This window comes from Cydia fagiglandana, chromosome 1 (assembly GCF_963556715.1).
Source record: "Cydia fagiglandana chromosome 1, ilCydFagi1.1, whole genome shotgun sequence".
NCBI classification, from domain to species: Eukaryota; Metazoa; Arthropoda; class Insecta; order Lepidoptera; family Tortricidae; genus Cydia; species Cydia fagiglandana.
Genome location: NC_085932.1, coordinates 28,718,690 through 28,742,823, shown reverse-complemented (window position 1 = coordinate 28,742,823; position 24,134 = coordinate 28,718,690). Strand labels below are relative to the sequence as shown.

The 24,134-nt window shown below is 36.9% G+C and overlaps 2 protein-coding genes and 1 long non-coding RNA gene across 3 annotated transcripts in view; 2 read left to right on the top strand and 1 right to left on the bottom strand.

Annotated features, from left to right (window-relative positions):
• The window catches only part of LOC134669561 (uncharacterized), a 475,395-nt gene that overhangs the window by 406,922 nt on the left and 44,339 nt on the right, over positions 1–24,134 (top strand). The window lies entirely within an intron of this gene.
• Positions 9,832–16,898, bottom strand: LOC134671502 (polycomb group RING finger protein 3). The gene is made up of 5 exons (XM_063529370.1): positions 16,660–16,898; positions 16,236–16,388; positions 14,732–14,877; positions 11,044–11,187; positions 9,832–9,971 (listed from the first exon to the last, which is right to left on the bottom strand). Exons 1-5 carry the CDS (start codon positions 16,769–16,771, stop codon positions 9,846–9,848), a joined length of 681 nt encoding a protein of 226 aa, XP_063385440.1. The 5' UTR covers positions 16,772–16,898; the 3' UTR covers positions 9,832–9,845.
• Positions 17,639–24,134, top strand: part of LOC134669531 (uncharacterized) — a 50,835-nt gene continuing 44,339 nt past the window's right edge. Inside the window, exons 1-3 of the mRNA XM_063527137.1 lie at positions 17,639–17,852; positions 19,521–19,670; positions 20,544–20,617. Of these exons, the coding sequence (XP_063383207.1) occupies positions 20,569–20,617 (49 nt within the window). The 5' untranslated portion in view covers positions 17,639–17,852; positions 19,521–19,670; positions 20,544–20,568. The remainder of the gene's footprint in view (positions 17,853–19,520; positions 19,671–20,543; positions 20,618–24,134) is intronic.

The window sequence follows — 24,134 nt, the reverse complement described above, 5'->3', positions numbered from 1 at the left end:
AACATTTTCTTTTTGGTCTTAAATTACGTTTTGCAGTATAGTGTGACCGCGCTCTAAGTGGCGAGTCAGGTCATAATGCCATTTCTTTCACTATTGGTTAATCTGAACAAGGGTAAAGGAGATAGCATTATAATTTCAGTCGCCAGTTGGTAAGTATAGAAGTTGCCGAATACCTCTGAAAGCTCCGCCTATCGTACGCGGCGCGTCATCTTGAACCTTCTGGGAATGCACGAAGGTTGATATTGGGCTGTAGCCGCCCGCGTCAGTTGACGTCTGGCGGTCAAAGGGTTAACGATCGGTAAATCCTAGGTACGGGTCAGTCGGAATGAGAGCCCATACAACCATTTCCAGTCGCCGTTACGTCGCGGTGTAGACACATCTTGTGTCGACACCGTCTGTTTCGGTCACAATTCCAGTCGCAGAGTCGTCGCCGTGTCGACACAGTTACCAGAAATGGGGAAGGGTCGACACATGACACAAAGTGACATAAAGTGTGGTCGCCGTGTGCACACATTGTTACGAGTTTGCGACTACTTTATGCCAAAATCATTCGTTCATTCGTTCATTTTGTTCCTGTCAAATGGAAACTGTCAGATGGAAAAATAGTTAAATAAAAATAAGTGACATTAATACGCCATCTCTAAAACAGATTACAAGACGTAATTATATATTGTTTGCATTTATATTACAATAGGACTTAAATTATTATGGGGAATTAAACTGCTCGAGTGATTTGATAAACTAAGTGTAATATAATCAACGCGCCACCACATTGTTTTAGTTTAGCCGGAAATGAAATTGTTTATTTCTCAGTGCCTGTGTTCATAACTATATTATTTGATGCATTTTTAGTACTTCGATGCGTATACTATACTTAAATAACAGAAATAACGCTTTACATACTACGAAACTTGTTAATTATGATGTATAAATATGGTTTAAGGCTGAGAAATATTGCAGTCACAAAGTAGTCGCAAATGTTTCGACTTTGTGTCGACTCTGTGTAGACACATGACACGAGCTGTCAAAAGTAATAACAAAGTTAATGGATTTCCAAAATGGCTCCTTATGTTCATTTGTTTTCAGATATTCTCAAAGTGTAAAAATGCCGTGGTCAGAGATGGGCATTAATAGATTAACTGTTTAAATCCTCAAATTTTAATCGCGATTAGGTAGTTTAGTCGACCTAACATAGATTGAAATTGAATTAATCTGAATATTAATCGAATAAATTATCGATTAAATCTCGGTTGGAAGATGACATGGCCCCCTGTTTTTGTACGTAAAAATAATAGAAATGTCTTGCATGCAGATGGTAGCCAAACACTTTGTCATAAAAGTCGAGATGGGTGTCGATTTATTCGTTTTAGGGAGTGCCGATTTCGAAAATGATGACCATTTTGGAACCCAAAATGGCGGCCATGCACTGTGTCATAAAAGTCGTCATGGATGTCGTTTTATATGTTTTAGGGGGCCCCAATTTTGAAAATGATGACCATTTTGGAATCCAAAATGGCGGCCATGCACTATGCCATAAAAGTCGTCATGAGTGTCGTTTTATACGTTTTAGGAGGCGCAGATTTCAAAAATGATGACCGATTTGGATTCCAAGATGGCGGCCATGCACTATGTGATAAAAGTCGTCATGGATGTCGTTTTATAGGTTTTAGGGGGCCCCGATTTAGAAAATGATGACCATTCTGAACTCCAAAATGGCGGCCATGCACTATGTCATAAAAGTCGTCATGGGTGTCGTTTTATAGGTTTTGGGGGGCGCAGATTTAGAAAATGATGACCATAGTGGATTCCAAAATGGTGGCCATGCACTATGTCATAAAAGTCGTCATGGGTGTCGTTTTATAGGTTTTAGGGGGCGCAGATTTCGAAAACGATGACCATTTTGGATTCCAAGATGGCGGCCATGCACTATGTCATAAAAGTCGTCATGGATGTCGTTTTATAGGTTTTAGGGGGCCCCGATTTAGAAAATGATGACCATTCTGAAATCCAAAATGGCGGCCATGCACTATGTCATAAAAGTCGTCATGGGTGTCGTTTTATAGGTTTTGGGGGGCGCAGATTTAGAAAATGATGACCATTTTGGATTCCAAAATGGTGGCCATGCACTATGTCATAAAAGTCGTCATGGGTGTCGTTTTATAGGTTTTAGGGGGCGCAGATTTAGAAAACGATGACCATTTTGGATTCTAAGATGGCGGCCATGCACTATGTCATAAAAGTCGTCATGGGTGTCGTTTTCCTGATTTCGAAAACGATGACCATTTTGGAATCCAAAATGGCGGCCATGCAGTATGTCATAAAAGTCGTCATGGCTGTCGTTTTATAGGTTTTAGGGGGCCCCGATTTAGAAAATGATGACCACTTTGGAATCCAAGATGGCGGCCATGCACTATGTTAAAAGTCGACATGGATGTCGTTTTATTGGTCATGGTCATCATTTTCGAAATCTGCTCTTCCTAACACCTATAAATCAACATCTATGACGGCTTATATGACAAAGTGCACGGCAGACATCTTGGAATCGAAAATGGTCATCATTTTCGAATTCTGCACTCCCTAAAACCTATAAAACGATATCCATGACGACTTTTATGACAAAATACGTAGCCGCCATCTTGGATTATAAAATGATCATCGTTTTCGAATTCTGCACTCCCTAAAACCTATAAATCGACATCCGTGACGACGCAAGTTATCTTTATTTTCAGATCTAACAAATTGCTACAGAATACAAAGGACAAAAAAAGAAGCGAGGAGGTAATGAAACAAGCAAAAATACAGATGATTCCTCGACGCAATTGGATGCTTCTTAAATTGTGTCCAGATTTTTTTGTCAAAAAAGTTTTTATTTTTCACATATTACTCTCACAAGTTCCGTGACATTTCGACCTTGTAATTTTTTAAGTAAATGTTTTTGTTTATCTATGAGGATCTCACTAGAATAATATAATCAAGGTATGTTTATATTTGATGATTGAAATAGTAACGCAAAAAAAAATATATATATATATATATATATTTGTGTCTTATATTCCTGCCGAAGACTTTTATTTTTCCTTTTCCTTCTACACAAGTTTGGCCAAGTACTTAATAAGAATTTAGGGCTCTCAATTTTATTTTGACTTCTACAACAGTAAAGCTACGAGGCCATGTTTGGTATCTTTTACGTATAAATTCGCAGTACCAAATTTAGTTAAGGTATCACATTGACACCATTCCAAAGTAAAAACATATAAACTTATTAAAATACTTTCTTTTAAACTCATCTTCACGCTTAAACTGCTGAACAGTTTAAATTTAAATTTAGTACACATATATTTTGAGTCCCGAGACAGGACATAATAAGTTATCTCAAAAATCATCCTTTAAAGGTGTGAAATGAGGTGTAGGGGGGAATTTAGAATTGACTTCTAGAAGTAAATACTGTTTAAGTTTAGGTTTGAAGTCATGTTTTTTATCATTTTTAACTAAATCAAAGATGTAGACCATCCCAAATTTCATATAAATCGGTTCAGCGGTTATTGATTTCCCGTACAAATTTCCACGCCACTTTTCACACCTTCAAAAGATGATTTTGCTTATAAGGTCTATCCTATGTCCTGCTCCTGTTCCGGGACGCAAACTATTTCTATACCAAATTTCAACGAAATCGGTTCAGCGGTTAAGCGTCAAGAGGAGTTTAAAAAAACCGGCCAAGTGCGAGTCGGACTCGCGTATTAAGGGTTCCGTACATTAAGTCCGACTCGCGCTTGACTGCACATTTCTAATAGGTTTTCCTGTCATCTATAGGTAAAGAACTATTTTGTGTATTCAGACGGACAGACATACAGACGCACGAGTGATCCTATAAGGATTCCGTTTTTTGCTTTTGAGGTACGGAACCCTAAAAAGTTTTTTTTTAATTTTGTGGAATGGTGTCAATGTGATACCTTAAATGGATTCAGCAACCCAGATTTATACGAAAACGATACCATACACGGCCTAGCACCTTCACTGATGTAGATATATCAAGATAAAATTGAAAAATTGAGAGCCCTAAATAAACTTTCAAGAGCGGATACTCAAAAACTATTCAACATATCGAAAAAATTGACTGATAAACTTGTAACAAATGAAATTAACTTTCATTTTGTATAAGTGGCCATGTCGCTAAGATGCATAGTTTCCGAGATATAATCAAAAAACCGGAAAATGGGACCTTCAAAGCCCCCTCTCTTCCCCCCGCTCAAGGGCTACGGCCGGGGACTTTTGATATGTTCACCTCCTAACTTGTCCAAACCAAGTTACGGAGTCAAAAATTGTGTTCCGAGCATTTCCCTCTACAACTTTTTGGAGCATTCGTTGGCTGACCTAAGTAGCTTTAGCCCGGGAAGTAGTGTCATAAGGTGCAAATTTTGGTATCGGATGAATTCCCTTAGCACAGATGTAATATACGTAAAGCTAAGCTAATTGAGCCCGGTAGACATCCGCCACCCCCTGGCAGGTAGGCAGGGGGGGCAGTCAAAGTAATTTGTAATGGATTCAAGCTTTGAACTCCTTTTTAACCCCCTTAGAGGATGAATTTTTAAAAACGCTGAAATTACTTTTCCTGTATTCTAATAATATGCGCATATAAAAAGTTTCAAGCCCCACACTTGAAAAAAATGTTGATCTCCATACAAATTTTCAACCCCTATTTCACCACCTTAGAGGATAAAGTTTCAAAAACGCTGAAATTAGTTTTTTTTGTATTTTAATAATATATCTTTTAACGAAGTTTGAAATTCCTAGCTTAAAATAAAACATGAACTCCATATAAACTTTCGTCCCCTTTTTAACCCCCTTAGGGGTTGAATTTTTTAAAATCGCTTCTTATCTCTTGTACACATTATAAATGTAACCTGGTGTGCAAATTTCAACTTTCTAGCAATTGTAGTTTCTGCTGATAATATTAATAATTGAATAAAAAATTGCAAACCGATTTTGATTTGTTCGTCAATATTTTTGTTTTTTTCTATTAAACTGTACATTAAATGTCTCAAAAATGAATTCCTTATGCCCGATTTATCTGGAAATGATACCAAACTCGAGGTGGTAGGTACATAGAAGCCGATAATATGCAGCGTGTAACTTTGGATGCTCCCCTGCTTACCCACAAGGGGGTGGCGTTTGGCTACCGGGCTGGATTGGCTTAGCTTTACGTATACTACATCTGTGCCAAGTGAATTCATCCGATACCAAAATTTGCACGTCCCATACATTGGGTGACACTGCTTACCTCACTACTTATTGCATTTCTTTAAAAACTTTTCTGTAAAAGGTTGACGGGTGTTGGGTGTTTATATGGTTTTGGTCGATTATTATCATTTGCATCGCCCAATGATGACTTACTAGAATTACGAGCACACGAGACACTAATAGTAGTTTGACAAACCTTGGTTTTCAAGAGGTATTTTATATTGACATTTGCTGTCACAAATTTGCTGTCAGATTTAGTCGCAAACCGCACGCAAAGTGCACACAAATGTGTCGACACCTTGTTACGGAAAAGTGTACACACGGCGACGACACTTTGTTTCGAAACAATTCTAGACACATTGTGTGGACTCTGTTACGACACTTCTGACATTTAGTTACCACTTTGATGATTCTGCGACTGGAATGGTTATATGGGAGTACTATCACTAATTCGAAATCTGAAAATAGATTGGCTCTCTCGCGGCTGAAATAAACGAAGCAGACTTTTGTAAGAATTCAGGGCTGGTTCCACAATAAAAATGTATTGTCATTCACCCCGCAGATTCAAAAACGTTTTGTACATAAGGTAAACGTACTAGTGCTCGACGTACTGATTCCCAATGGATGACACCCTGCTGTCACCTCTATTGAAAATGACTTAAGTTTCAAGATGACATGTACTGAGACCGCGTCGAGCACCAGTACGTTTACCTTATCTATCGTACTGTTTTATTTTTCACTATAAACATTACACAATATCAGCTACCTACCTCAATTGTAATCACAGTAAACACGATACAGTAGTATTATTATATGTTCAATGACAATAAGTAATTTCTTTTGTATATTGTAAGAGCTAATTGATCTGTATAAAAATCTAAGTTTTTAATATTTTTTTGGAAATGCGGATTGTTTTTTTGTGTGAGGTCTGTATGTACATATACAGACGTTAATAACATTTGGTTTGACGTTTTGATTGGTTTTAATCATGAGCACAAAACAGATAGGTACAGAAATCAATCTACATACAAAGCGCGCTCGAGCAACGCACACATAGACACTGCTCATGGACACGATATCTCGGACCGGTTGGAACCACTGCGAGCGCGAGTGCCATCCGCTTGAGACACGCGACTGTGAACTTTTTTGTGCAATAATGGAGAAACAAAAAGAAAAGTTATTATAACGGTACAGTGGACGGTTGTTTAAATTCAACACTAAACGGTGAATTGTCGTTTTTTAAGCTACCAGTGGTTTCAGAGAGAATGCGAATGCGAATTTATTATATTGTACATGAGAATGCGAATTTATTACACTTTAAAATATAATAATCGTACATTTCGCCAATCTCGAAATCATCGCAAGATATTTTCTGTAACAAATTTGTAATATAACAATGACATTAAAATTAAAATACCTATTTGAGTTATTCATGTTATTATTAACTTATATTTACATTCTTCCCGTTTCATCCTCAACAATAAATCAAACAACTAGATACGATCGAGATACGATACGATAGAGACGAGTGCCACTACCACGATAGTTTTTTGTGCTTAAGCCATAGTTCGCAACCCTAGAGCGACCGCCGAGCGTAGGTATGAAAAGCAAAGTACATACATGTGATTGACTTCTGTACCTATCTGTTTTGTGTCATGAGCCTTTGTAATCCATAAATAAATAAACAAATATTTTCTTAAAAACTACCCACACAAATTTTATCATGAGAAATCTACTTTTCAATCGCATGATACCATTTGTGTAAATAGTTTTTAAGGAACTATTTATTTATTTAATCTTTATTGCAATCGTACAAATGGCAGACTTAATGCTATAAGGCATTCTCTACCAGTCAACCTTCGGGTAAAGCAGAGAAATATCAGGTAAATGTGATTCCAAAATTTTAATAATGATGGATCCTATTTCTCTGCAATATCAAAAAAAATTGGTGCCGTAAAGAGAAATCTAAGTCAACTGTAAAAAACTATTTGCATCACTTTATGCGTCTTACAATTCTTTAGTCTATGGTTATAGGAACGATTTTGTATCTGATTTATAAAAGTACAATTATTTATTAAATAAATTATGTTAGTGTTCGTTTGCGACGTTAATTTTACCTAGATTAAGTTACCATTATAGTTAATGGTAACTTAATCTAGGTAAAATTAACGATTAGGTTGAATTAACATTGAATGTTAGTACATTCAATGTTTTATAACAAATGTAAATAAATCGATCAATTTGTAGTGTTGTCTTATTTTGTTTTACCTTAAATCTTTTAAAACTGGAGTATATATAATTATAACTATAGTTCATTGAATTTATAATAGATGACTTGGATAATATAACCAAATTTCTGCTATAGGTATTGGGTATAGGTACAGTCAATTGTAAAAATATGGGTGCACAAATCATCTTAAAAGCTCTTAATTATGTCAGCGAATTAAGAACTATGGGACATATTTTTGAATAAGTTGGCTATATCCACCTATATTTTGACAGTTGACTGTAAATCGCTAATGAAACAAAATTAAACATTAAAACTAAATATATTTCAATTAATTCACATAAAGTTGCTCCTCATTTTAAATTAATCATTTGCTTAATTTTATAAAAACTAAAGGAAAATTTGAATTTTCTATTAATATTTCTCCAGTCAATTATAGAATGAAACAAAATCTTCCGGATAAGAAGTTAGTCCTTTTTAAAAAGTCGGCTAAAATGAGAAAATACTCCTATCTCATGATATATCAAAGGAAGAAACTAAATGCATAACAAATTAACTAAAACATAATAACAACCTAAAATAAAAACATGTACACTATTTCATTTTGTCCTAATACACGAAATTAAATTGCATTCTAGTAATTCTAGTTATAAAATGTACTAAAATAATTCTTATTCTTGGTTGCAAATTGTTTTAAGGGTAACTAAATTAAAATTACATCAACATTTATTAGCATATTCTAAAATAGAATAAATAGTAAAATTCGTTATTTTATCCGCCAATTCATAAAACCATCAATTAATCTATAATATTTGTTAATTTGTTCATAAAATAATCATATACGTATCCAATTGAAATTCATTAACCTTTTCGACACCGTGTCAAACACAAAAGCTGTCACTCGGACGCCACGTCACCGAAGTGTCAACTGAAATTTAACTTTATGCATACGCACGTAGGTCTATGTTGCTCTGTGGTCAGTGACGGATTAATCCGTCTTTGGCGTTGGACCTGCGGTTCGGATATATCCGTCGTTGGCGTCGAAAAGGTTAAAAGTTCACAGTCTACAAATTATCAACACAGAGAACATTGGCCATTAAAAAAATACATTTCAAGCCATGAGTAAGCCCATTCACAAAAAAAAAAAGGTGAGTGAATTTTTCAAAGTACAAATTCTATTACTACTTACATATAGGTATGGTACAGTCGCCATCAGATATATCAGAGCGGCCGAGGCGCTCACAAATATCTGAACACGTCTCTATTGTCAAACCGTTAGAGTGCTTGTTCAGATATTTTTGAGCAACTCAGCCGCTCCGATATATCTGATGCCGGCTGTATTAGTATGATCCTTAGTTTGAAACTGACATCACACTACATTTATTCAGTGCATGTTATGCCAGTACTACACAAGTTACACAACACGTTTATCCGACCATGGATGGAACTTTCGACATTGACATTTAAGTTTACAAGTTGTCAAATAGCAGTTTGGACAGTAACCCTCTACCAGGTACTTCAAACATGTGTTCTATTTTTGATGAGTAAGACTGACATTTAATTGTCAATTGTGAAATGTCAGCCTGGTAAAGGGGTAATTGAAGGACGTAATTTAGTGACAAGGATCCATCCTCAAAAATTAGTCATTCAAATTGATGACTTTTCTTTTCGACGCAAAATTCACATTTTATCGTCAGATTTTTGTTTTTGTGACCCTTTTTCCTAAATTACGTCTTTGTGCTTGTAGTAACATCAAAACATTTGACCGACCACCGATGGAACTTAATATCTCTCATAACAAGCGCGTGTAATGTATCGTAGTCGCATTCTTGATAGCCGCACGTATGGAGTGAGCACTTGAAGCTTACATATTTATCTATGGCTGTACCATCATCCATTACAAATAAGCTTTACAAATGGTCAATTAACCTTTTGACGGCTACAGCCGACAGCTTCGCCAGTGCAATTGAGACTTACAGAGGAATACGTAAGGTTCAATTTCGCTTAAATAATCGCGATCGCCTGGCATCCGGGGTAATTCATATTTCTTCGCCGTCTGGCGCTCAAAAGGTTAAGGGCCAGTTGCACCGACCACATTTGACAGACTGATCAACGTCGGCCGGCGCGCGTTTTACTATGAAACTTTCCATACATAAAAATTTAGCGAACTCTTTAACGATACGAACAGTTTGGTGCGACCGACCTTAAGGCCCCCCCCCTCCCCCACATCTAGCGTCTTTCGAGCGTCGGCGTCTGTCGGCGTCTGGTCAGCGCTCGACGTTGCGTCGAGCAGCGGGCATAGCATTGTAGACGCCGACGCTCGAAAGACGCCAGATGTGGGGGGGGGGCCTAAAAATTGCAATTAGTACTACTCTGTATATTATAGGTCGATCTTGGGTCGGTACTGCAGCCGCAGCGGCGGGTCGCGGAACCGCCAGCGCGTCACGTACACGAACTTGAGCGTGTGGTCCTTGCCCAGGAGCTCGTCGTTGCATAAAATGTCAATCTGGCAAATAAATGATTAAATAAAGTTTCCAAAAAAAACATAAAAATCATAGCAATCATAATACATAAGCATCGGGTGCGGGGGCGATTGGCCCGGAACCGATCCTCCTGATACCATTTAGTACGGTACGCTCAATGCTGCTGGCACGTACAGGGAAACTACACACAGAACACTGGCTAAACCAAGCTGGATGCAGACAGGCCAAGCAAGCCATGCCTAGCATGCATGGTAAGCTCACAAGGACGCTCCTTCAACTAGGAAAGGTTCGACTGAGTATGGTAACCAGTGTCATAACAGGTCCTGGACTTTTTAACAAACATCTTTTTATAACAGGTGTCACAGACAGTCCCCTATGCCGTGGGTGCATGGAGAAAGAAGAAACAGCCTCTCACGTGGTGTTGGAATGCAGCGGATTGGCCCCATACAGGGCAAAACATCTCGGATCCCTGAGAGACGTCCCCGAGGTGCTACTCAACATCAAAGGTTTGATAGGATTCCTCGAGGAGCTGGGCTGGCAAGACTAGTCCACCCCCCATCACGCAAAATAGGCACAAGACGTCGAGTTGCGAAAAATCGCCCGTACTACAATACAATACATAGGCAAAGGGGTAGATAATACATAGGTAGGGTAGAAAAGGGGTTTCAGTCGATGTGTGGAAGGGCGGCACCTTCGTCGAACAGGAAAACTATACTCATCCTTTTCTTTTGGGTGCTAGTACTATAGTTCGTTTTTTTTAGCATTAGAAAGAACTTGAAAGAAGGTAAGCGATCTTGACAAGTCTTTTAATTGAAAAACGCTTTTTAAAAATCAATAACTATTACTTATGAAAGCAGAAGAATATAAATGATCGTATTAGATTCATAATTGTTACATATTTGCCGTAACTTATTTTTAACATGTGTTATTCAATTAAAAGACACATCAAGATTGTTTACCTTATTTCTAATGCTAAAAAAAACGAACTATAATGTAAGACAAAGATAGTATGATTATCTTTGTCTATGATTGAAATGAGACAGTCCTCCTTTTAAATCATTGATCAAATCTAAACCCTCAGTGAATACTACTCACTTCTCTATACTTCTCCATGCCGTTGAGCACCTTCTTGGCGACGAACTTCTTGAGGTGCGTAATGGTGGCCTGCGCGGAGCACCGGATGAAGCTACGCTTCAGTGTACGCAGCGACGTCGATATACACTCCAGGCAGACGTTAACCTGTGGTCAAGATCAGGATTTTAATAACAAAACCTCCATGAGACACAGTCATATCAAATATATTAAGAACGGGTCGAAAAACGCTCGACATGTGACCCATCATTTGACAAGAATGCCATAAACGAGGGTAGTTACTCGCCCGCGCCGAGTCATCGGGCCCGCAGTCTGCGCCGGTCCGTCACCGTTAACGCAAGCTCCTAATGACACTCCTCGGTACGGAATGAAACATGTAGAACGTTTTTCCACTTAAAACACGTTAGTGATCCATTCTTAATACATTTAATAAGTTCAAGATTACTAAAATAACTTTTAATTAAATTTCGAAGGTCAATAAAATCTTATTTATAAAGCAGAAAAACGGTAGCCCTCATTTTTCACGTGTTGTGAAATTATAGAACATGAATGGCGGTCAGAAAGTTTGCCAATGTGTATGACTTGACATTTGTATGTATTAGCGGAGTCAGTTATGAAGTTGACCCAAAAAAATTTTATTAAGCTATGAGCTTCATCACATACGATCTTTGAGTAATTCTAAGCATTTCAAGCCTGGGAGGCAATAAGGGGAGGGGGGGTACAAAGATGGCCGCCACCCGTCATCATTCAAAAAAATCTGTTCTGGTCCTGGTGGCTACTAGGGCAAGTTTGGTATCATTTTCGTATAAACCGGAGACGTAGAATTCATTGCTGATATTTATTTTTTTCAGCTTCATAGTAATTTTACAAGAAAAACGTAAAAAGATGAAAATTTAGGATGGAGATATTTGCTTTGAGAGCTAGTAACTTTTGTATAGTGGCCAAAAATATCATATAAAAAATACTATAATAAAGCGTAATTCATGCAGATTCTAAACATATACACGTTGAGTAATATCCTACTGCAAAAAGATGGTGAAAAAATTATTAAATGACCGCAGCGCGGGTAGTTAGACTTTCGTTTACCTTACGGACCGTCGTTTATCTTACAAAATGATCGAGTACGAGTATCTACGTAGGTATGCTTACTTTGCTAGATTTTATGATGACGAATAAAATACTTTCATCCAGACATAATTCATCATACAGACATAATTTTAAGCACTTTAATTTTAATGCACTTACAACGATTTGAGTGGGGCCTAGTGTTATTTGACCGGTGTTTTGTGTAAGGTGGAGGTAAGTACGTACTTCCCCAGTGGGGCTCTGCTTGGATAGATCTGGAATGGCATCCGCTGTGCTGTGCCCTACCACACAAAGCGAGATGACATTTCCAGTGCCCATACCTCTCTTTTGAACGTAGTTTAAGGCTATACCCGGGTCCAAAATTGGGTCCGAGAAATAACTATTATAAATTAAATTATTCTAATAAAATAGCGCTCTTATTTTTGCTGATAATATTAAAACACTATTTATGAGAGAAATTGTACTACTTAGGAAGAGGCAAAATATTTATTTTCACGATAATTTTCATGCTATAACTCACTTTTAAGTAATTTTATAGGTACTTACTTGTTGTTTTAATAAATAACTTCAACCTGCACATAACATTCATTTGGATTTGATTTGGTTTGATTTTGTTTGATATTTTACATTTAATATTTGCTTCAGGTTGGTGTGGTGAAAAATTCTGTGTTTCACTCGGCGGCAAATTTTGTTTAACCCTCGTTCTTTGAAACCCTTACAACGCTCAAGATTCCATTTTTCGAACCACTCACTACGCTCGTGGTTCAATTTTGAAATCTTTCGCTTGATCGGGTATCAATATTAGCACGAGCGGTTAAACAACAACTTTGCCCCCTTGTAAAACAAATAACTATTATGCGGAGAGCTTACATTTAGAAATCATAACAGCTATGTATATTTGTCATACTAATATAGGTTATGCAAGTATGACTTGGTGACAAACCAACGAAGCCCCGCCTCGTGGGGCTTCTATTTTCTGCTCTTAGGGATAAAAGGTAACTAACGAACCTAACCTAACCCAACCTGAAATTGCGGTTGTACATGATCTTATTTGTTAAGCGAGCCGCCCTTCTCTTTAGACATGGGGATACCTGTGTGTATTTTTTTAACCTATATCAGAATTATGTCTGTGTACTGGAAACTGCGGACATTAAATATACAGAAAGCATTTTATTCGTCATCATAAAATCTAGCAAAGTAAGCATAGTTACCTACGTAGATACGCGTACTCGACCATTTTGTAAGATAAACGCCGCCTAGCGAGAGTCCAACTACCCGCGCTGCGGTCATTTAATAATTTTTTCACCATCTTTTTGCAGTAGGATAACATGCATATGTTTAGAAGCTGCATGAATTGCGCCTTATTATAGTATTTTTTGTATGATCTTCTTCTTCTTCTTCTTTATTAGGGGCTATATAAGGCTCCAAAGCCTATGTATCACTGCGACCATTCCTGATCTATTGTGATCGCCACCTACTACAACTGTCGATCCAACCCTGCAACTTCGAATAGCTGCAGGATCTTTTTGGTTTCGAGAGACTTTACCTCCTCCGGGCGTAATATGTGTCCGCCCAAGATTAGGTCACGAGTACGCATTAGGCAAGGGCACTCTGTGAGGATGTGTAAGGGCGTCTCCTCTGCCTCCATGCAGAGTCTGCACCGCCCTATGTCACGTTTCCCCATGGTATGCATGTGCTTATTTAGGCCGCAGTGCCCGGCAAGCACCCTTACCAAGTTGCGCAGTTGGTTCCTAGACATGTTCATTTTTGTATGATACTTTTGGCCACTATACAAAAGTTATTAGCTCTCAAAGCAAAAACCTCCATCCCAAATTTTTATCTTTTTACGTTTTTCTTGCAATATTACTATGAAACTGAAAAAAACAAATATCAGCAATGAATTCCACGTCTTCGGTTTATACGAAAATGATACCAAACTTGCCCTAATAGCCACCAAGACCAGAACAGATTTTTTTGAATGATGACGGGTGGCGGCCATCTTTGTACTCCGCCCTCCTCGACTAGACGCACGCTTCTTATCGCCTCCGAGGCTAGAAATGCTTAGAATTACTCAGAGATCATATGTGATGAAGCTCATAGCTTAATAAAAAATTTTAGGGTCATATATGGCAGCGATCCGTAACTGACTCCAGTATATTGTGAGGTAGTAATGAAAGATGAGCCTGCCAACGCGGTTCCCGACCACAGGACTAAGATGGCCGCCCTGGCCTGGCTGATTTCTTCGAGCGATAGAGAGGCAGAGGTATAGAAATTTAGTTTCATTTCTCACTAGGGAATGCAAATCGGTTATATTTTGTATGGAAATAACCGCGGTTTCGGTTAATAACCAATAATTTCCATACAAAAAATAACCGAATATAACCGATTTGCATTCCCTATTTCTCACATTACATATGTGCTTGGATCCCAAAACTGTGTGTTAAACTAGGACAATTGTGGATGATTACAATGAAAAGTGTGTGATTTAATTGTATATGTACTATAAGTATATAAACAGGAAACAATTCAAATAATGTGCAAAATAGCTGCATTGGCTGCTAAAATAGTACTTTACAAACAAATTTGATTTGTATACCATACTCACCTGTTCATCTTTCCTATGGTTGTCCGTGTTGTCAGGTTGCTCGGGCTCTTCGCCTGCACCCCCCTTATCTCCCAGGGCCAGTGCAGCATCCTTCGGGCATGGCAGGTTCCGCACGCGATAGAAACTGCGCTCGCGTTTAAGCTCATCTGAACACAGTACATTTTGAATGAGCAACTTCCTTTTTTTTAGGGTTCCGTACCCAAAGGGTAAAACGGGATCCTATTACTAAGACTTCGCTGTCCGTCCGTCCGTCCGTCCGTCTGTCACCAGGCTGTATCTCACGAACCGTGATAGCTAGACAGTTGAAATTTTCACAGATGATGTATTTCTGTTGCCGCTATAACAACAAATACTAAAAACAGAATAAAATAAAGATTTAAATGGGGCTCCCATACAACAAACGTGATTTTTGACCAAAGTTAAGCAACGTCGGGAGTGGTCAGTACTTGGATGGGTGACCGTTTTTTTTTTTGCTTTTTTTTGTTTGTTTTTTTTTGCATTATGGTACGGAACCCTTCGTGCGCGAGTCCGACTCGCACTTGCCCGGTTTTTCCAAATAACAGAGGCTTTTGGTTTCTATAGCCAGCACTTTTACAAGCTTTTCTTTAACTTCAAGAATTTAATGTAAAGAATTATATAACTTTCATATAAAATTTGCCAACCATATATTAACCACTTGTTGGTATCCCATTGAGCTGAAAATCAATATGATCATGGACACCAGTGGCGACCATTGGAATCCTGATAAAACAACATCATTTCATAGAGTTTGGATCTGTTACAATTGTTTTGATGTCATGATGATGATGATGTAGATGGTAGATTTTTTACAAAAATCAATTTTTTGTGAAAAAACTAGTGTGTGCCCTAATATGGTTCTTCCAATTCAGCAAATTGCCCACAATCCAACCCATGGAAAATATAAGAAGACCTGTACCCTGTTTATCAAAAGCTTGTAACATGTAATACAAGTCGAAGTCCCTTTCTAACAAAAGCTGTCAAAAAGGACTTCCACTAGTATTACAAGTTACAAGCTTTTCATAAACAGGGCACTGCCCGTTTATTTTAAAACACTGATATTGATTAAAATAATAATGGTACATGGTTCTTTGTGTACAAAGGGAACTTAGAGGTGCCGAGGGCCTCCCTAAGCCAGTGCCTTCAGTGCCAGTGCGTCCTTCAACAACACTATTGAAAAACATTTGAAGATATTTTGTATTGACAGTGTCTCTGTACTATAGTTCGTTTTTTTAGCATTAGAAAGAACTTGCAAGAAGGTAAGCAATCTTGACATGTCTTTTAATTGAAAAACGCTTTATAAAAATATAAGACTATTACTTCTGAAAGCAGAAGAATATAAATGATCGTATTAGATTCATAATTGTTACATATTTGCCGTAACTTATTTTTAAAATGTGTTTTTCAATTAAAAGACACATCAAGATTGTTTACCTAATTTCTAATGCTAAAAAAAACGAAGTATAGCTAATAAATGTGTACTCACTGTCTTGCAAGTCTGGTACAAGCTTGTAGACAATGTCTTGCATGGTGCGGTCGAAGCTGATGTACTGCAGAGGGTGCGACTGGTGTATAACTATGTCGCATGTTGGACATGTGTTGTTCTCCTCCAGATGTTTCACTAGGCAGCTTTTGCAGACTGAAATGTTGCAAATAAGATACTAGGTAACTTTCAACTCTATTTATTTATCGATCTTTGTGTAAGGCTAGTTTTGTTGGCAAAGCAAAATACACATGAAGCTGGGGGGGTCTTAAAATAAAAGTTCATGGCACTATTGTCGGAAAAATTGACTAGATTAACCTTATATTTAAAAGCCAACAAAGGAAATCACAAGCATAAGATTAGTTTTATTGTAAGATTGTTAGCAGAGAAAAGCGCTATATTAGCGTTAATTCGAGAAAATACTAACACGTATGTAAGCATTCGGTGACTGTGGTAGCATCTATAAAGTATCCGCGGCAAATCTTGCAAGTTATGTGGCTGTTAAGGGTTTTCAGCTTTATCCTCCTTTCCATGGTCATCCTAAGACTACTACTGTGCTAAAAACATTTATTAAACTAACTTAAATTAATTGAAAACAAAAAAATTAGAACATAAACGCGAATTCCTCGATCAGTCAACTCAACACTTCACATCATTACGTTTCGTTCACCACCATAGTGTTTCGGAGAAAACGCAAATCATTACCAAAATTCTAGCATTTTTTAAAGTGATAAAAAAGAAAATCATATGAATGTAACTGTTATTATTGTTCTTTAGTTATTTATTTGGTCAGAGGAATTGTAAATTTGAATTATGTATGATTGTGAGCTATACACTACATAAATTTGCAACGTTGATAACTAAACGCCGTAACGCGCCTAGTGATGTCCTAAAGATATTATGAAAATATTTATTATCGATTGTTTAAAAATTCATTTAATCGATAATTATTTGAGTTGCTTACGAAGTAACCGGATATAATATTATGATATGAATATGTACTTTATATTCTATTTAATATTTTAAACTTTCGCGTTTTGAATACATATTAACTCACATTATAGACGGGTCTAACGCGAATTATATTCAATTACCTTTATTTACCGACGTTTCGACACAGGTTTCACTGGTCGTGGTCGCGGCTGACCAGTGAAACCTGTGTCGAAACGTCGGTAAATAAAGGTAATTGAATATAATTCGCGTTAGACCCGTCTATAATGTGAGTTTATATTCTAGTATGATTTTGCATTCAAAATATTGAATCAATTTTCTAAGAAGTCAATGAGGAAATCGAATAAATCGATTGCGCAAATACCGTAACTCACAGGTGCTCACAGGCTACAACACTAAATGGCTGAATGACAAAGTCCGTTGCCTTACCTCAGCAGGAGGCAATTTAAAAAAATAGCAAACAAACAAAAAATTGAAAATGGTCGGCTGAAATTTCCAGTTTGGCACGTGAATTAGATCGTTTAGTTTTTATTTTCGTTGGAATCAACAAGCCACCGTCAAGCTGGGTGCCAAAACGGTGGACAGGTTCCTGAGTTTAGCAGACGATAATTTTGTTGAAGATGTAAAAGACGATCTAAAATGTTTTATAGCAGAAAAAAGAGTTGACAGGTAAACAATTTTTGCTTTATTGTTATTTTCTGCACATTCTTTGGTCCGAGCTGCGAGTCTTTTATAATTCTAGTAAATTTAATTGCATGATGAAAAGGCTTGTTAGATATGTTTATTTCATATCGCTTTGGTGCATATACATTTCGTTATTCGGTTGTTATTTTCAAGGTTAAAATCCGTCAAAGATGTACGTAGGTCGCGAATTATATGGAGCGAGACAGCGGTGCGGACGCTAATAAATATTCATAAATGATCTATAAAATTGCTCGGATCCTCATACGAGATTCCGTGCAAACACGCGACTACGCATATTTTTTTCATCTATTTGTTGACTTCTAGCGTTGTAGTAGATTTCAATGAGAAATCTACTACAACTATAAATGTTGATAAATGAATTAGGTACTAATTAAAGTACCTATTTAAAAATAATTTCTAGTTATTGGGGACTATGATTTTGCTGTGTGGTTTTTAGTACTTAAATGGCCAAAACTTATATTTATAATATTCATTTTTTGTTTCCAATTTATATTTTTGCACAGATTAGCAAGTGATTTTTCCTTTTTTAATTTCATGCCTAGCATTTTTTTTTATACAAAATGTTTAAATTATATGTATGTATATAATTTGATTATAAACTAATTGTATAATAAACTAAAAAAACATATAGTTATTAAATTTGTCACAGTATATTCAGTAACCCAGTGTTTTCAGCATGTCTATAATTATCTGCTCCAGTTAACAACAAGCTTCCTCTAGAATGGGGTCAAGGGATCAATTGGGACACTTCTGATTAGTCTAATTGAATCACCTTTAATATTGTTCTGCTTTCATCTTGTCATTTACTAAGTCCAAGACATATTTACCACTTGTATTCTTTATTAATATGTACATATAGCCTAAAAATATGTTGATATATGTTTATAGGATTTTTTCTTGCTTAAATGTTCTTTCACAGAATGGAATTGAAAGTTAAAATTACAATTATTTGATTGAATAACGAAATATCTTCACAAAACGCTCCTTTAGCTTTGATACAAACACATGTTTGTGAAAATTAACAACAAGTTGTGGATGACATTATTTTTCACCTCACTGTACCTAGTATTTTAATACTAGGCTTTATAATCACATTAAAAAAACAAGCAGCTTAATATTCACAATCACAATAAATAAAAAACAAAAAATAAACTTGAAATTTGTTTTAAATTACTCAACATAAGTATTGCACTTTTATACCAGAAAAAAATCTATATTAGTTATTTGATTGAAATTGATACCAACAACCAAACATGACCGATTAGTTAAACATCCTGGGCTCTTAGAATTTTTGGAATGATGTCAAGCAGAGTGATACTTTAACCCCTCCCTCTGGTGCCAAAGATGACCTCTGGGCTTATCTTAATCTGCTTATTTTGACATATGAATGACTGTGCCAAGTTTCAAACATTATTGTTGCTTAGAACCCATAGAGCAACCAAATGAATGACATTTGAACACTAATGGTGTATTTTTTTTTTGTGCAAATTTAAGAAAGAGTGGAGAAGATTGGAGGAGGCCTTTGCCCAAAGGTACACAGAATCGGTTATCGTAGATTAAGGAAAACTATAGACATAGCATAAAAATGTATTTCTGATATAAGGCTATAAATAAAAAAGTGTATAATTTCAGCGTGCTGGTGTTCCCACCGGTGAGCAACTACCGGCGCTTCCTGATCCACCGTTGTGTGGAGGAGCTTGGCTGTCCAGAGCTCGCCACATTCTCCATTGGGGTGAGCGACGAGCGCAGGACAGTGCTCTGTTTTAGGGAGAAGATACTCCGGTAAGTCTACTTGAGGAATCTAAAAATTATTTTTCAAATAAAGTATATTTAGAATTTCATTTAATTTTCCAATGAGATGCGCGTGCGTTTGCGACTTAAAAGTGGAGACAAGTGTGCAAACTGTTATAAAACTGACAAGAACCTCAAATTTAGACTAAAAGCTAAACTTCTTAGTAATTCAAATTGACTGGTTGCAAAATACAATGTCATAGTGAAAATAAATATTCAGTATACAGTACTGTATAAACATTATAAAAATTGGAGCTAATTTTAAACTGAAAAGGCTATTTTTTATTTGTATGAATGTCATCACAATAACATAACGTGAGAAATTCATGTCACATGATCATGATTGACCAATTCAGCGTAATAAATGTACACTTTCCAAGGTCTGACAAATCTGCAGGGCACAATAACTCTTATGTTGTTGGGATAAAGTTGGCATTGGTACATACTGCATTTTTTTTGAGAAGATTAACTATGTTGTAACCCACGGTTTTCGAGCACCATACAGATATGAAAGGTTAAAGGCATTCAAATGTTGTCATCACAAATTCGTGGCTTGTGGTCATCGGGAATGTTATTTTCAAGTTTTCCAAAAGGGTCTTGTATCCATTTGGCAAATCAATTTGTCAGTAGCAAAAATAAGTTTCTAATAAGGGAATTAGAACTTTGTACAATATGATTACACAAGCATTTGACCGCTAAAGACGTCAGCTGACGAGCGCGGCTACAGCCCAATATCAACCTTCGTGCATTCCCATAAGGTTCACAATGGCGCGCCACACACGATAGGCGGAGCGTTCAAAGGGTGATGATCTGATGATGAGTTGCGAACTTGCTATCCTTTTAGTTACTGTATGTTGTTTCCAGGGATGAAGCTTGTGCTCTGCCGACCATGGGATTGACGCAGACCGAACGCGAAGATGCCAACATATCACACTCGGGTAAGTTCGTATTCGTTTCGCATAGACTCTATAAATTCGTCAATTGAGTAGTAAGCTTTTTCTATAAGTAACGATTTTAGCATTTTCTTAAATATTGTGTCGCTTGTCGACTCCTTTATATCAGTCGGTACTGAGTTATAGTTGGTCCCATGATATTTAGTGACTATAAAATAAAAATAGGTACTATTTAAAGCAGCCAATAGAGCCATACTCATCCTGCGGCCCGCCGCCTTATTTAGGTGGCCCGCCAGGTTATCCTGGTATAGATACATATGATTGTTTAAATTAAATTAGCCAGCTAATTAGACGCCGTCGTGTAGTCATTTATTTTAAATCAAACATAAAATTTATGAATTTATAATGTTTGATTAGGTTATTTTATTTACTGTCACACTTACTAGGAAATAAAGAGACTGATACTTTACAACTTTGATACTAAACTCTAATGCACAGGTAACCTTTAAGAGCCTCATTGGATGCCGCGTGGTTATTTGGTACATAGGTATTGAATTGATTAACTAAATCTATGTAGGTGATATATCTTTTATAACGACGCTCATAAAATGTATGGCTTTACGAATTAAATTGTGTCAGTCATTTTAGCGCGTTTACACGAAAATAGCATACCTATATTAACATATTAAACATACATCTTTAATTCATAGCCATGTCGTCACCGCCTCGAAACTCACGGAGCGCCCCCACGCGGAGATTACTCACCCATTGAATTTGTTTTGCACACTGCACTCCAGAATTAGATGCCGCGTCATTACGTACTACTGTCTACGCGCTGCGTATAATGATGATGATGATTGGCACATTACATTATCCTATGTCCTTCCTCAGGTCTCAAACTATCTCCATACCAAACATCGTCTAAATCGGTTCACAGTTCAATTTAAAATGGACAAAGTCAAATAAAATTTGCATATAAAGTAACTGATTGAATACTAAGAAGCTACAAATACTACCTATTTAAAAAAAAGTCTTCTAACGAAATAGACTTTGCACTTATAAAACTAAAGTAGATTTCGCAAAAGCGCAAACCCGCGATACATCGCTCCAAAAACAATACCTGTATTAGCTAATCGTAACACATAATTCAAGAGATCTAAACGCCCAAATGTTACACCAATTCAGAGCAATGATTATGCAAATACGGTTCTAACTTCCTAAAACTCTTATCTTTCCCAATCGTACACCTAACAATCTACCTTAACCCCTTGTCTTGAAGTTGGTTTTTGAATAACATACCTAATTGTGAGATATTCGGTTGAGAAAAATTGCAACGCGTTCTGTATTTAGTTCTTTTGTGTTGTTTCTTTTTGGTTACGAATCCGTGATTATGGTGACTCGAATGCTCATTGTTTAAATAATTGGCACTGGGAACTATACTCCGTCAAGCAATTTCCGTCAGTAAAAAAGTGCGGCAAATTTAAAAATTTAGGCGCGAATGGTTATCATCATGAAACTTGTTTAACCAGCTCTAGTTTTGAATTTGATATTTAAATCGACTGTGTGAAAATTTGACCCAAAGAAGATAAATCGATCGCAGAGGCTCGCAGTCTTGTTAAAAAAATACAAAAAAGAACAGTCTAATAGGGGTTGCGGAAAGATTTTTAATGGCAGTGGTGGGTTTGAGAAACATTGAACATAAAACTCGCAAAATGACTAAATGACCGTGACCGATCCGCAAATATGCGCAAACGCAAAGGAAACGCCGTAAGCTTGCGCAACTCTGTGAATCTTCCGAGACATTATCTTAATATTACGCCGTTATTAAACTTCTTGCCTCATTTGTTCAGTGAAATCTTGCGTTTTATAATGAGCTTTGCTGGGAGGAATGTTATTCAATCTTCCTGGCATGACGCATCATCTGCCCATATAACCATTCCAGTCGCAGAATCATCAAAGTGGTAACTAAATGTCAGATGTGTCGTAACAGAGTCCACACAATGTGTCTAGAATTGTTTCGAAACAAAGTGTCGTCGCCGTGTGTACACTTTTCCGTAACAAGGTGTCGACACATTTGTGTGCACTTTGCGTGCGGTTTGCGACTAAATCTGACAGCAAATTTGTGACAGCAAATGTCAATATAAAATACCTCTTGAAAACCAAGGTTTGTCAAACTACTATTAGTGTCTCGTGTGCTCGTAATTAATTCTAGTAAGTCATCATGGGCGATGCAAATGATAATAATCGACCAAAACCATATAAACACCCAACACCCGTCAACCTTTTACAGAAATGTTTTTAAAGAAATGCAATAAGCTACTTAGGTCAGCCAACGAATGCTCAAAAAAGTTGTAGAGGGAAATGCTCGGAACACAATTTTTGACTCTGTAACTTGGTTTGGACAAGTTAGGAGGTGAACATATCAAAAGTCCCCGGCCGTAGCCCTTGAGCGGGGGGAAGAGAGGGGGCTTTGAAGGTCCCATTTTCCGGTTTTTCGATTATATCTCGGAAACTATGCATCTTAGCGACATGGCCACTTATACAAAATGAAAGTTAATTTAATTTGTTACAAGTTTATTCCGTCAATTTTTTCGATATGTTGAATAGTTTTTGAGATATCCGCTCTTGAAAGTTTATTTAGGGCTCTCAATTTTATCTTGATATATCTACATCAGTGAAGGTGCTAGGCCGTGTATGGTATCGTTTTCGTATAAATCTGGGTTGCTGAATCCATTTAAGGTATCACATTGACACCATTCCACAAAATTAAAAAAATCTTTTTAGGGTTCCGTACCTCAAAAGCAAAAAACGGAATCCTTATAGGATCACTCGTGCGTCTGTATGTCTGTCTGTCTGAATACACAAAATAGTTCTTTACCTATAGATGACAGGAAAACCTATTAGAAATGTGCAGTCAAGCGCGAGTCGGACTTAATGTACGGAACCCTTAATACGCGAGTCCGACTCGCACTTGGTCGGTTTTTTTTAAACTCCTCTTGACGCTTAACCGCTGAACCGATTTCGTTGAAATTTGGTATAGAAATAGTTTGCGTCCCGGAACAGGACATAGGATAGATCTTATAACCAAAATCATCTTTTGAAGGTGTGAAAAGTGGCGTGGAAATTTGTACGGGAAATCAGTAACCGCTGAACCGATTTATATTAAATTTGGGATGGTCTACATCTTTGATTTAGTTAAAAATGATAAAAAAAACATGACTTCAAACCTAAACTTAAACAGTATTAACTTCAAGAAGTTAATTCTGAATTCCCCCCTACACCTCATTTCACACCTTTGAAGGATGATTTTTGAGATAACTTATTATGTCCTGTCTCGGGACTCAAAATATATGTGTACTAAATTTAAATTAAAACTGTTCAGCAGTTTAAGCGTGAAGAGGAGTTTAAAAGAAAGTAAGTTTATATGTTTTTACTTTGGAATGGTGTCAATGTGATACCATAACTAAATTTGGTACTGCGAATTTATACGAAAACGATACCAAACATGGCCTCGTAGCTTTACTGTTGTAGAAGTCAAAATAAAATTGAGAGCCCTAAATTC